The sequence below is a fragment of the Glandiceps talaboti genome, chromosome 7 (assembly GCF_964340395.1).
Source record: "Glandiceps talaboti chromosome 7, keGlaTala1.1, whole genome shotgun sequence".
NCBI lineage: Eukaryota > Metazoa > Hemichordata > Enteropneusta > Spengelidae > Glandiceps > Glandiceps talaboti.
In genome coordinates, this window is record NC_135555.1 from 25,400,438 (window position 1) to 25,415,702 (window position 15,265).

A 15,265-nucleotide genomic window follows, 5' to 3' on the forward strand; every position below is an offset into this window, starting at 1 on the left:
AATGAGATCTCTTAGATTCTATTGAGCACTGTACTATATAATTCAATGAGATCACTTAGATTCTATTGAGTACTGTACTATATAATTCAATGAGATCACTTAGATTCTATTGAGTACTGTACTATATAATTCAATGAGATCTCTTAGATTCTATTGAGCACTGTACTATATAATTCAATGAGATCACTTAGATTCTATTGAGTACTGTACTATATAATTCAATGAGATCACTTAGATTCTATTGAGTACTGTACTATATAATTCAATGAGATCTCTTAGATTCTATTGAGTACTGTACTATATAATTCAATGAGATCACTTAGATTCTATTGAGTACTGTACTATATAATTCAATGAGATCACTTAGATTCTATTGAGTACTGTACTATATAATTCAATGAGATCACTTAGATTCTATTGAGTACTGTACTATATAATTCAATGAGATCTCTTAGATTCTATTGAGCACTGTACTATATAATTCAATGAGATCACTTAGATTCTATTGAGTACTGTACCATATAATTCAATGAGATCACTTAGATTCTATTGAGTACTGTACTATATAATTCAATGAGATCTCTTAGATTCTATTGAGTACTGTACTATATAATTCAATGAGATCACTTAGATTCTATTGAGTACTGTACTATATAATTCAATGAGATCACTTAGATTCTATTGAGTACTGTACTATATAATTCAATGAGATCACTTAGATTCTATTGAGTACTGTACTATATAATTCAATGAGATCACTTAGATTCTATTGAGTACTGTACTATATAATTCAATGAGATCACTTAGATTCTATTGAGTACTGTACTATATAATTCAATGAGATCTCTTAGATTCTATTGAGTACTGTACTATATAATTCAATGAGATCACTTAGATTCTATTGAGTACTGTACTATATAATTCAATGAGATCACTTAGATTCTATTGAGTACTGTACTATATAATTCAATGAGATCACTTAGATTCTATTGAGTACTGTACTATATAATTCAATGAGATCTCTTAGATTCTATTGAGTACTGTACTATATAATTCAATGAGATCACTTAGATTCTATTGAGTACTGTACTATATAATTCAATGAGATCACTTAGATTCTATTGAGTACTGTACTATATAATTCAATGAGATCTCTTAGATTCTATTGAGTACTGTACCATATAATTCAATGAGATCACTTAGATTCTATTGAGTACTGTACTATATAATTCAATGAGATTACTTAGATTCTAGATATGAGCACAGAGTGTCCCACTTCTTTTGGTGACACAGGCCACAACTTTTGATTTCCATATAACCTAGCAAATCAGCCGTTAAGATTGTGTTTTTTTCACAATACTGTGTGCAATACTGCTAACTTAGTATCTCCATGGAAGTAGAACCCCAGGAAGGACAACTGGCTTAATCCGATTTAAAATCTTTTGTTTTAGACCAAGTTAATCCCTTTGTCTCTATTGTGTTGAGTCCCTTTTGTACAGTCATCGCCTCCGCGGTTCAAGAACGCCCTTCTTCTGTTGTTAAGGCGTTCCAAAAGCCAGGGTCGTTGCTATGCAAGCGCAGTTGAATAGGGGGGTCAATGCGACTGCGCAGAGTGTTTCAGCAGTTAGATTGCGTCACTACGAGCTTGGTCGTACCAAACATTTGAAAATCAGGCGACAACTAGATAAGTTATGAAGATTTTTAACTTCCATGCCATTTTTTGTGAGTTAATTCCACCTCCCGACTGTTTTCTTCGCGACAATCTCCGAAAGAAGTTTCTTAGTAAAATTTGAAGCGCTGATTATAAGCTTTCCGATGACACCAAAATCTTTCAGCTGCAGATTGCTGCAAAGCTTCAAATGGCTGTCAAAAGTCGCCGATTTTCAAGGTTATTACGCGTAATGTTGTGATCACACCCGACTGTTTATGTTTATTTCGTTATTTCCAACATGACAACCTTCGCCGTCACACGTTATCATTGAGCCCGACTCCGGGCCCTTACATACACAAAAACACCCCTCTTCCACAATAGCACTTTCAATAGTATCAGCATCGTTCGTGTTGAAAGAATTTTCCTCATAGTCAAAGTCAGAAGTCACGCATGCCATGCCACAGAATTGCTTGTCGATGGCCATGTTTAGATCAATGATGCGTCATGACGCTACCGATAATAGTCGAGAACACCCGAACAAAACCTGGACGCCCTCATCAATATGCTAAGCTTGTTACGATCTTTAAAAGTTGCTGTTCACACCCCAGTACTACGAAAAGAAACTTGTTTTCTTAGCAAACAGCGGAGGCGATGACTGTCCCTTTGATCTATGACCAGTTGTCCTTCCTGGGGTTCTACTTCCATGGTATCTCTGAAACCAAGTGAATATGCTTACCTCCCAATTCCTTTGCTAGTTTATCTTCTTCCGGAGACACTGGTTTATCCTGTACAAAAGCTTCATCTGGACTTTTCTTAGCAACTGTCTGAGTTTTAGCAGGTTCATTGACACTGCTACTAGCATGACTGACATAAGCAATTGGGCCACTGGCAGGAGTGGCAGTATTTTTGAACAAGCCAGCCCATGATGAAACTTTGGGTTTAGAAATGCTGTCATTATCACTTTGAGAGTCAATTGCTGTGATTTCTTGCACACCCTCTGATAAGGAAGTCTCAGGTTTGACTACTAATGGATTCTTTTCATCTGAAATGGCAGGACTATCTGTGGGTACAGACTGACTTGGCACAGCTGTACTTTCTAGTTTATGTAATTCTTCTTCTGCAGTATGCAGTGTACTGTCAGCAGATATAGGACCACAAGCATCCTCATCATCAATGGTTTTACTTGAATTCTGTGAGACTGAGGCTTCTTTTTCATCCTCTATGCTAATAGTTATGCCTTGATCACCTTTTATGGTCACATTTTCAGACATGCTATTTTGATTGCCGATTGTTTGGGGAGTTGTATTTGATTCAACAGAAAGCGTTTTGTCCACCTCAAGAATGGAGGCAGCTTCAGTAGATAAAACTTGAACATTCTGTTCTTTAGTCCTTGGGGGTACTGGCTCTGTGTCTAAGGGTGAATTGCTGCGTAGTTGCTGTGAGTTTATGTTATTTGTGATCACAGAAATCTGCCCTGTAGAAGTGTCACTATCTGTTTCTTTGCTCCTGTCAGGCACAGATGAGTCAACTGTACAAGCACCTTGCAAATCACTTTCAATTCCTCCACCAGCAGAATCAGATTTCTCTAATGGCACATTTTGTATCTCTCCTAGTTCTGTTTGATAGTCCATTCTCCTGCCATTTTTGGCATCCCTCTCACTGTTTTCATTATGATAAAGCTCCGGATTATCATAGTATTTCAAGTAATAACTGGGGTCTCGTTTCTTTTTGCGTCGACGTTTGCCCCCATTATTGCCAATGCCTGTTCCACCAGAGTCTTCATCTCCATTACCGAAGCCAACAGAATAGTCTTCTGTAGAAGTTTGTTCAGTAGTTCCTTCACAGAAGTTCTCTTTTGAGCTTTCAGCAGTGGTTGTTTGTTCGTTGACAAGTAGCAAGCTTCCCTCATTCTGACTAACAACATTTGGTACTGGTTTTGATGAATCTAAAGATGATGTAGTTGTCTGTGCATCAGTCACTACATAGTTACTAGTATCACTTACAGGAATCTCTTCTGAGTAGAAAACAAAACAATGAAAATATTGTAAGCCATTGTAGGGTTATTGAAAATAGTGTTCACACAACAATTTTACATGCTCATATCCTTACATGCCATGTTCAAAGATACCGCCAATGATGTTGTAATACAACCGCAAAGTTTGGGTAGGGTCCAGCTCACCACCACTCACAATTGCCAACCTTGACTCAGAGGTTGCTGACCTTAACTACTTGACATGAATTTTTCTCCTTCCCCTTGTGTTGATCCATCATTGTCACCTAAGTTTTCCACCCATCCATGCATATTGATTGACTTAAAGGATACTGAACAACAAAAATGTCTTTCAGAAAAGAACAATGTAGATGACCATTAATTACAATAATGACAAATACTCGACTATTTATAAAGACGAAGTGTGAATTGACCACAGCTGACGCTATACATTGATATCTGCATGTCTGGTAATGTGTGAATTAGATGGCAAACATGATATTGTAGACTTTTGACTAGCATTCATCATCATCAAAAAAGTATAACAGCCTCATATACCTTTTGATAAAATGGTGGCATTGTGTCCGATCATTAGTTTTCAGTTAAATTTTACTCTGAAAACACTTTTCGTTAATAGTTTGATATAGTACATCATGCGACAATGAAAGCATGTATTTTCCAACACAGAGGGTAACAACGTCACAAACTATTGCGAGATTTTTGAGTCCTCAATAGTAACATATAGCAAGCAGGGTTTTACATGATGCAATATATTGCGTCTTTTACGCATTATTATGGCCTTGTGACCCTCATAAAAATCAGGAGTGCGTCCTATCAGACACAAGAATTTCGGCGCAAGATATAATATTCCTCTCCGTTTGAAGTGATTGCATTAGATTCTGATTACAGTAGAAACCCCCCAACTTGAAATGAAAAGTTCCAGAACTTCATTATTTATTCATCAGGATGTCGCCATTTGCACCAATAGCAAGATATATACTGTGTCGGTGCTTTGTTTCGATACTTTTTCAAACTATTAACTTTTTTTCTGATTGGGTTAAACATTTCCAATGGTTTTCAACTTTTTAAAATGGCCACTGGTCCGAGACGATAGTTTCTTCGGCGGCGGCAGGCTGTCTGACACAGACTCTGCCGTGGTACTAGTACGAAGTCACCAGTTTTACCGACGAAGGATTGAACTTTCAACAATGGGTGGCTCAGTCGTTTTAAATGGTGTTGTCACTTGTCCAATCTGATTAGATAGGCTACGTAGTACTTCCATGCGTCCTTGTAATTACGTCTTTTACGTACGTATTTTGTCTTCCGGGTGTTACCGCCTATCTCACCAGTAACAACCGGAAGAAAAAAGACGTATGTATAAGACGATGAAGTAAAGGTAAATAAAAGAAACGTAGCCTATCTACACATCGGATTTTAATCAGATTGTTACTTGTCAGACCGTAATGTCATGTTTCAAAGCAAAAGGAAAAAAATTCTTTTTCTGAATTGTGTTCAAATTTCAGAAACTCAACTCTTACACGAAATCAAGACTCTAGAAGTCACATAAACAGTGTTTGTTTGTTGTCCATGAAGTTGGACTTTACTACAGATCGTCAGGTAACAAACGGGAGGAAATCTCAAGAGATGAGTGACAATGTAATATCATAGTCACTGTCATACTCAACTCAACAGCGAACTGTTAACATGTTTATGTTATGATATAATGGCTAAACAAGATCTCCCTTGCGATCATGTATAAATGCTGATTTCATGCATGTTCAAACAATGGTTTGCCAGGGAGTTCAAGGAATGCATTGAACAGGTACTTTCAAAATCTCTATAATTTGAATTACGAACGATAAAAATGTAAATGTGTGTTATAACAAAGTTCGTATCTCATGGGTGAATAAAGACTGGGATTAATTATTTGTTTTTTCATTTGCCTTCTCAATTTCATTCAAATCAATTTAATTCTGTTCTGGCTTATTTCAATCGCTCCATTGTACTATTTCCCCATCTTACAGACATTAATTGCTTGGTTTTGTGAATGACCCCCAGATTTCCAGCTGTGACCCCCAAATTTTCAGACCCTGGGTCACAAAGATCCCCATCACCAAAAAGTGATGTAAAACCCTGAGCAAGTCTCATGTATCACAAGATTTTGACCAGACGCGATGTGTACATGTACATATAAACAACTTTTTAGTTTTGAAACTGTTCTCGTCTTTGGACATTTAGTTTGAAATCATTTTAGCTTTCCTGAGAAAACTAATCAAAAACTGTGATTTGAAAAAAATTGATGTGCAAAGATTGAGTTCAAAATTATAAATTTGCAAAGAAAGAAAACTGGGTTACCTTTTTCGTTGGCTACTTTGATTGCACATCACATACTTTGATTGTATCATTAATTTATTCATGAATACCAGCAAATTAGCATGAATATTAATTAGCGACAGGGACTATTCTCAAGCTTGGCAGAACCCTGTTTTGGCATGGATTCATGGTATTTATGGTTAGCATGACTGACAAGTCATCATTCTATCTTGGTAGAGTAATCAATTGGTTGTTATCTTTGCAGTGTTGATGATTGTTACTATGAGCATGGTCAGTTACCAGCTGTTAAACTGATTTGTATATATATTTGTTATACTGTTTGTGATTATTTTTCACTGTTTATTCATCTGAATTTACCAGACTATTGTATCTTTTGAAAAGATACTGGTATTTGGCTGCTGCCATAACTGCTACGCATAATACATGTAGCTTTTTTTACAGCTCATTCATTTTCCTATCTAGCAATGTTGCTATAACTGCTATGCATGATAGCAATTTTTTTAAACTCATTCATTTGACTAACCAGCAATGTTGCAGGGTTTTACATCACTTTTTGGTTATGGGTCTTTGTGACCCAAGGTCTGAAAATTTGGGGGTCACAGCTGGAAATCTGGGGGTCATTCACAAAACCAAGCAATTAATGTCTGTAAGATGGGGAAATAGTACAATGGAGCGATTGAAATAAGCCAGAACAGAATTAAATTGATTTGAATGACATTGAGAAGACAAATGAAAATACAAATAATTAAGTTTTATCCCAGTCTTTATTCACCCATGAGATAGGAACTTTGTTATACCATACATTTACATTTTTATCATTTGTAATTCAAATTATAGAGATTTTGAAAGTACCTGTTCAATGCATTCTTTGAACTCCCTGACAATCTGGGGCTGTCTGTAATAGTCAGTGTCTAAACCATTCAAAGTTTGAACATGCATGAAATTGGTATTTATACATCATGATCACAAGGGAGATCTTGTTTTGCCATTATATCATAACATAAACATGTTAAAAGTTCACAGTTGAGTTGAGTATGACTATGATATTACATTGTCACTCATCTCTTGAGATTTCCTCCCGTTTGTTACCTGACGATCTGTAGTATAAGTCCAACTTCATAGACAACAAACAAACACTGTTTATGTGACTTCTAGAGTCTTGATTTTGTGTAAGAGTTGAGTTTCTGAAATTTGAACACAATTCAGAAAAAGAATTTTTTTCGTTTTGCTTTGAAACATGACATTACGGTCTGACAAGTAACAATCTGATTAAAATCCGATGTGTAGATAGGCTACGTTTCTTTTATTTACCTTTACTTCATCGTCTTATACATACGTCTTTTGTCTTCCAGTTGTTACCGGTGAGATAGGCGGTAACACCCGGAAGACAAAATACATACGTAAAAGACGCAACGTAGCCCATCTACACATCAGATTTTTATCAGAGTGGACAAGTAACGACTGAGTCACCCATCGTTGAAAGTTTGATCTTTCATCGGTAAAAACGGTGACTTCTTACGACAGAAACTGTGTCAGAAAGCCTGCTGCCGAAGAAACTATTGTCTCGGACCAGTGGCCATTTTAAAAAGTTGAAAACCATTGGAAATGTTTAACCCAACCAGAAAAAGGTTAACAGTTTGAAAAAGTATCGAAACAAAGTACCGGCGCAGTATAAATCTTGCTATTGGTGCAAATGGCGACGTCCTGATGAATAGATAATGAAGTTCCAGAACTTTTCATTTCAAGTCGGGGGTGGGGGTGGGTTCTACTGTAGTCAGAATCTAATGCAAGTGAATGTAATCACTTCAAATGGAAGGGAATGTTGCACAGAAATTCTTGCATCCGATAGGACTCACTCCTGATTTTTATGAAGGTCACAAGACCATAATAATGCGTAAAAGATGTAATATATTGCGTCATGTAAAACCCTGAATGTTGCTATAACTGCTATGCATAATAGCAATTTTTTAAAGCTCATTCATTTGCCTATCCAGCAATGTTGCTTTTCAACAGACAGTTGCATTTGGCCATTGCTAAGGGCTCAGTAATGGTTGCTATGCACATTTAGTTTATATTTTAATGTTTTACACTTTCCCACCCATCAGTTTCACTGTTATCTGTACAAAAGACAATCAAAGTTTTCATTGTTAGTATGGGTTGGCCATGGTTGTTCTAACGTGATTCAGAAATTACTTACCTATGCTTAAAGCTTGGATTCCTGATTGTATATATTCTTCTTCATTCCATGGAAACTATAAATTACAGAAATGAAAAGGTGGAAATCTGATAAAATCTATAAAAGTTTGGATAGCACTGTTCATACATGTACATGTACTTTACAATGTTACATTATAAAATGGTCATGATAATGCTCAGTCCATGTCAGTATGTGAAGCATTCTGGTAACTAAGCTTCTGTTGTTCAGGGGTTATTACTCTGGCAGACTTCTTGTTTAGGTCTTATCATGACAATATTGTGATCTGACTCATCAATGACAACTTCAAGAAGATAGGGTAATGTTTTCTTCCACGTTATCTTAATTATGCAGCAAAAAGTGTGTCATCAGTTAAAATAACAACAGGCTAGAAATCTATCTTCTACATTTGGGAGTCAGATTTAGGCATGAGAACAGATTCAACTATAATCTTCTACTGATTTCCAATGGTCTTACAGACTACCACCTTATAAATTTGGTACTCTAGATACAATGTTTAGTAGTCTGTGTGTCCTGGACTACTGCTAATTTGGTAGTCTAGATACCATGCTAAGTAGTCTGTGTGTCCTGGACTACTGCTAATTTGGTACAATGGTAGTCTAGATAGTAGATACCACATTTAGTAATCCATGTGTCCTGGATTACCACTAATTTGGTAGTCTAGATACAATGTTTAGTAATCTATGTGTCCTGGACTACTACTAACTTAGTAGTCTAGATACAATGTTTAGTAGTCTATGTGTCCTAGATTACCACTAATTTGGTAGTCTAGATACCATGTCTAATAGTCTATGTGTCCTGGACTACTGCTAATTTGGTAGTCTAGACACAATGTTTAGTAATCTATGTGCCCTGGATTACGTACATTCTTACTGTTTGACTACATGTACAACTGTCTGTTTAGATAAATGTACAACTTTGAAAAATCAGGTAGGTGGGGGGTGGGGAGGGGGCAACGACTACAGTTTGATGTGTGATAACACACCAATAATTATGTGTATCTGGTCGTACACTGATCCAGGTTTACAAATTAGAGGGCTAATCAGTTGTCATACTTTTGGGTAATGCAAAAAATATTGATTGTTGAAGAACACTTACCTGTACTTTGTTATTACTCAGTGGTCTACTCAAAGTACTGAAGAGTTTCTTGTACTCTTCTTGACTAAGCCCACTAAAATCCCCAAATGATAATTCCTGCAGAGAAAGGAAAATTAAAAGAAATTATCATCCTGATATTGATAGTTGGCTTGATCTTTTCCAGTTACATCAGTGCCCTTCCAAATAAATTGCAGAAAAATTCACACCTGCACCACCAGTTTTCAATCTTAGGTTGATCTTTTCCAGTGTCAGTGTTTGCCACCTATTTTTTGTTTTGAAACATACAGCTTGGAACAACTTTGTTATACCAGAATAGCTGTTTTGGAGAGTACATCGCATATAACTGTACATGGTAACTTGTCATTTGCATATGAAAATTACTGTGATTATATAATAGCTTGAATGTTTGCAGACAACAAAAAGTTTTCCAAAATGCCCTCAAAACACAAAGCAACAACTTGAACAAGTCAATTTTTCAAGACAGTTTTGTCAACCACACAAGTATAATTGACAAGAAAACCAATTTTCAACACTAACGAATCATGGTAGTAGTGCTGAAGTTCTTCGGACGTGCAACTTTAAGTTTGAAAGACAAAACGTAAACTATTGTACATTGTATGTTGGCATGTTACAGAAACTAGATATACTTGTGAAGTCCGTTGCAACCTAGTTTTGATAAATTCTACCAATTGTTAATTATTATGTTCCAGTCATACGAAAAGATAGCCATGCCAACAATTTTTTGAAAGATTAGACTCGGTATTTATTTCGACATCCAGTTCACTTTTTTCATATTTCATTCCAAAATATTGACCAATGTGGATTTGCAGCACTTTATTGTGGATGACTTATTTTTTCTGAATTTGTCAGTTATCAACAGGAACTCAAGTATTTTCACCCACTTACCATGTACATGTATGTAGATAAGTGTTGGTAGTCAGCAAACCAATCAGCTACTCAACAATAATTGATTTCAGGAATTTGTTTTAAAATCATATTTCATTGATTGATAGATTCTTGGGTCCTGTTCATAGATATAATTACCTACTTTTCATATTTGTCCAGCAAACAATGTACTCTTCAAATTACCTACACTCCTGCTTACATGTGAATGTTTCCCTTTCTCTTTGTAAGATTATTTTCCCTTTCTCTTTGTAAGATTATTTTCCCTTTCTCTTTGTAAGATTATTTTCCCTTTTCTTTGTAAGATTATTTTCAATCCATTTTCATTTCATATCCAGCATACTACCATGTCTGCTTTGCTTAATCAAATGATCCTGATTGCTGAACAATTTCCTTGAATTTTATCAAGATTTTTGCCTTTGTTTGCCCATCTTCATTTTTGTTATGCTTCCTTTTGACATTGCTAAATTGCACTTTTACCACTACAACCACTTCAGCAGTGACTGACATGTCAGTGTTGGCCTTCATGGCATTTTCCACAAAAAAAAAATCATTATACTAAGTAATAGTGAAATTAGTCAAGCTGGCGTGCATGCTCCACATAATAAATATAACAATGGCAAGTCAGTATAATGGGCTAGAGTGACAACCATTTTGAAGAAACAGTAGTGAAGACATGTATATTCAATATGGTTTATGACACTTCCATTTACAGTATAAATATATTGATACAAGTTCTTGTATTTTTTGTACATATTATTATTAAAAACTTAAAAGTTTAAAATGATTGCATTCTTTCTGAACTTTGCAAATTCAAATAACCAAGACATTAAAAAGACAATGATTACTTCAGCACCATGTCAGGCCATGGAGGTAGAGCTTAGAAGGAATTCAACATTGTACCGTCATGGTCACACTGTGAGATGTTTGCTAGATCGATGGCATTATTTGGGTGGTCGATGGCATTTATTTTCGCCCTCAAATACATTTTATATGCATTGGTGTAGTTTTCTGTATGTGCTTTCGCTGTACGGAGAGTGAAGGGACATGTCAAAACCAAACATGGATTATAGCATTCCTACCCATGAAATGGATTGGGGAACAGGACTTTCCTACCAATATACTACTACTATTAGTATTTCTGGTCCGAGAGTGGTCGTTTATTCCGTGCAACCAGACAAGATATTATCGTACTGATTTCAATACGGCCAAGACGACCATTCCAGCTGCTAAACTAACCGAAAATTAAATTCTGTCAACTATTACTCTTGTTCTTCAGATTAACACCTTATTCTAAAAACAAAATTGTAGGTGGCACATACCGTATGAGAAAGAGACATTGCGATGCAAAATGGTTAATCACGCCATGCTCTTAGGGCCGCCATGTTGAGAATAGTGACGTTTTACTCGGCGCATGCGCCATAATTTCTTCTTCTGGAGTTGTACGTTCAGTACAACATTTTTCATTGGTTAAAGAAGGCGAATGGTATTGCTTAGTCAATGAATGCGGTGTCAATTAAAGCAACATTTGTGGTCAAAATATTTTAACTTTCTCCTGTTATAAATTCCAAAACTTTCTAAATGTGAAGAACCTACGATATGCAATACTTTTGGGTAAATCGTCGCAAATTATATTAGAGAGTACCAAGGATTGACCAATCAAATGGACTTTTATAAAGTAGGCGTGTCCTCCGAGGTCGCGCTTTCGATGGCAAGCCGGTAGACATCCATGCATCCGTGTAAAAGCGTCGTTTCTGACAAAAACGAAGTTTTGATTTTAAAACGATAATTCATTAAAGTACGTAACTGAGAAATTAAATGTTATTTTTATTCCTGTATGCAATATGCAATCGGAGCAATTTTTGAACAAATCTAAGTATACCTGTATCTTTTTATTACAAGTTAGAGGAGCCTATTAAAATCGTGAGGAACTTCGGGAATTTTAGTCAGTGAATACGAGTTTGGGTGCCAGTGCGGTGGAAGGGTACCACATCGTCTTGTATTTCTCAGAGACTTTTAATTATCATGTCTTATAAAGTTATTACGGATAATATAGCACCCTCAGATATTGGAAATATTAGACAATCTACAGCGCCCTCAAACACTGACCTATAAAAATTTCACGTGTTTCAAGATCCTTTCTATTTACATGTGTACAACAGTACATCAAGCGCTACATGCACAGTACAGCCTACAGTCAAATACTAGGTATGTTGAGCAATGGTACGGTCTTCTATCATGTATGTAATGAGAAATGTCAACTGTCACTGTGTTTACAATTTTGATAAGTCCTGTGGTCTTATCTAGTCAAGATATACATGCATGTACATATACAGTATTCAGAAGTAGTCTGTAGTGTACCGTGTACGTTAAAATGTATATATTATAAAAACAGTCTTAGCCTTGGAGTAATTATACTGGCTGGTTGAGCCATTCACACCAACATGTTGTCATGAGGACAGTCTTAGACTATTATGTTCATCCTCCTCCTCCTCCTCCTCCTCCTCCTCCTCCTCCTCCTCCTCCTCATCATCATCATCATCATCATATTATTATTATTATACGTATGTTGTACTTGTAGGTCAATGACCTGTTCAGTGTTCATGTTAAATCATATTTCACATTGTTGATAGATGATTATAGTCTGGTTTCCTCTCAATCTGTGATTTTCTTCTCTCCACACAAAATCACAGATTGTTATGTAGCCAGACTAAGATGACGATAATAAATGATATCGTTCTTGTACTAGTTGAGGTGCATGTATATGTTTTATCAGCAAGTATGATGTATACATTTTTGTATTATCTTACAAATATCATAACTAAAACTACACATATAGCATCCTCCAACATATTGCTAGGTAACGTATATATTCACATTCAGTAGATCACCAGTAGTTCATAACTGCCTTGTCTGTACAGTATGAATTTAATATTCATACATTGGTGAAAATATAACAATACAATACAATACAATACAATACAATACAATACAATACAATACAATACAATACAATACAATACAATACAATACAATACAATACAATACAATACAATACAATGCAATACAATGAATAGTTGTTGGTTTTTTTAGGAAAAGCTGGAAAAACTCCATAGATGATTTTGATATTTAAACTACAATTGTTGATAACCTGAATACATGACATTGTGTATCTGATACAGATTGCTGAATTTTCCCATGATAGTTTCTAGACTGATCAAACTCTTCAGACATTACATCAAGAAAGGTATACCACTGAAACCTCACTGTATAAGCATGGCTGAATCAAGTCCAACTGAACCTGTGTCAAGTCCAACTGAACCTGTGTCAAGTCCAACTGAACCTGGGTCAAGTCCTACTGAACCTGGGTCAAGTCCTACTGGTGGAGCTGAAAAAAGATCTGCTGATAGTACATCAAATGATGCACTAATAGTAAACAAGAAATTGAAAACAGATAAGGTACAAGTTATATTAGTTTTCAGTTTTCACTTATATTACAATGGCCAGACTCAGTTTGATGAGTAAAAGAACATTATTAGATGCTTTGATCTTATCTTAATAAACAAGAACTTCCTCAGCAATATGAGACATAATTATCATATTGTCTTGTTTACAAATTTGACAAGATTCAAAACCAATGTTTTGCACAATATTTAAACCTGTGTAAAATTGACCACTAATTACACAGGTACAATGTCTTTTTAGTCCCCTTTTTAGGGGACTTGAATTGCATGTTGGGTTCTGTCCGTGCGTCCATCCATCCATGCTTGCATTCACCTTCATATCTCTGGCATGCACCAACTGATTTCAACCAAACCTGAACATAGTATGTGAGAGATGTGTACTCTACTTTGTTTAATGGCCAAATGACAGCCAAATTTCACAATATGCATCATAACTTTGGAGGTACATGTATACTACGTAGTGACTCCATACAAGTGCATACACCCATATTATCAAATATGAGCTTTCTTTTAAGACCTTTGACCTTGAATGTTTTTTCAAGGTCAAAGCCAAATTTGGGTTAACTTCATACCTTTTTGAATCAAATATTTCAAGTGATGAGGATATTTTTATCATTACTTGCTGTTTACCTTCCATATTAGGAAGGTTATGTATAAGGGGTGAAAAGTCTGTATGTGTGTGTGTATTTGTCTGTCTGTGTGTCTGTATCACCATTTTCTAAAAAAACGGTTAGCTCAATTCAAACAAATTTGGGTTAACTTCATACCTTTTTGAATCAAATATTTCAAGTGATGAGGATATTTTTATCATTACTTGCTGTTTACCTTCCATATTAGGAAGGTTATGTATAAGGGGTGAAAAGTCTGTGTGTGTGTGTGTGTATTTGTCTGTCTGTGTGTCTGTATCACCATTTTCTAAAAAACGATTAGCTCAATTCAAACAAAATTTGGTACATATGTTCTGTAGGGTAATGGTAAGAACTGATTAGCGTTTGGTAAACATGCCATGAATATTAATGAACAATTTGTGTAATTAATGGTTTTCGGTAATTCGGCTATATCTCAAGAATGCACGCTTCAAATTCAATATAATGTGGTACATACATTTGCGATACCTAAGCACATCTGTCCTGAAAATATTATCAATGTAGCTTTTAGTTTTAATATAATATTGGCATATTTTTGGTAATTCGACATGTAGGCCACAAAAAAGAAAGTTGTTGTTTCTGGTCAGAATACGTTGTCTAAAGTAGTGTGATGATGCGAATTTTTTTTTAATTGTTGATTTGTTCTGCAGATGTCTTCCTGAAGGAGCAATTGATGTAGGGAGAGTTATTTTGTGTTTTCCCTTGGATCTGCAGTCTACATGTACATTGGCTTGACAAACACGAGTAAAAAAAAGATCGAAGCAGAGTATTTAAGTGATGCAAAATGACCAGAAACAATTCTTTTTTTTTCTTGGCTTTAAAAACTCCCACCGTGAGATCTGTGCTCCAACGTTCTTTAAAAGCTTCACATTATTACATGTTGTGGTTGGTCGTAAGATCGCATCTGTAGGCAATCATGCTGGATAATTCGCCCACATAACTTCATACAATCTCTTCACTATT

At 35.7% G+C, this 15,265-nt stretch overlaps 2 protein-coding genes across 2 annotated transcripts in view; one reads left to right on the top strand and one right to left on the bottom strand.

Moving 5' to 3' along the window:
- The window catches only part of LOC144438323 (ubiquitin carboxyl-terminal hydrolase 10-like), a 47,286-nt gene extending 35,709 nt beyond the window's left edge, over positions 1-11,577 (bottom strand). Inside the window, exons 1-4 of the mRNA XM_078127391.1 lie at positions 11,514-11,577; positions 9,289-9,384; positions 8,173-8,227; positions 2,388-3,665 (exon numbers count right to left, since the gene is read on the bottom strand). Of these exons, the coding sequence (XP_077983517.1) occupies positions 2,388-3,665; positions 8,173-8,227; positions 9,289-9,384; positions 11,514-11,531 (1,447 nt within the window). The 5' untranslated portion in view covers positions 11,532-11,577. The remainder of the gene's footprint in view (positions 1-2,387; positions 3,666-8,172; positions 8,228-9,288; positions 9,385-11,513) is intronic.
- A 757-nt stretch (positions 11,578-12,334) lies between these two features.
- LOC144437306 (pseudouridylate synthase 1 homolog) overlaps positions 12,335-15,265 on the top strand; it is a 37,723-nt gene continuing 34,792 nt past the window's right edge. The window contains exons 1-2 of the mRNA XM_078126230.1: positions 12,335-12,399; positions 13,374-13,650. Coding sequence (XP_077982356.1) covers positions 12,341-12,399; positions 13,374-13,650 — 336 coding nt within the window. The 5' untranslated portion in view covers positions 12,335-12,340. The remainder of the gene's footprint in view (positions 12,400-13,373; positions 13,651-15,265) is intronic.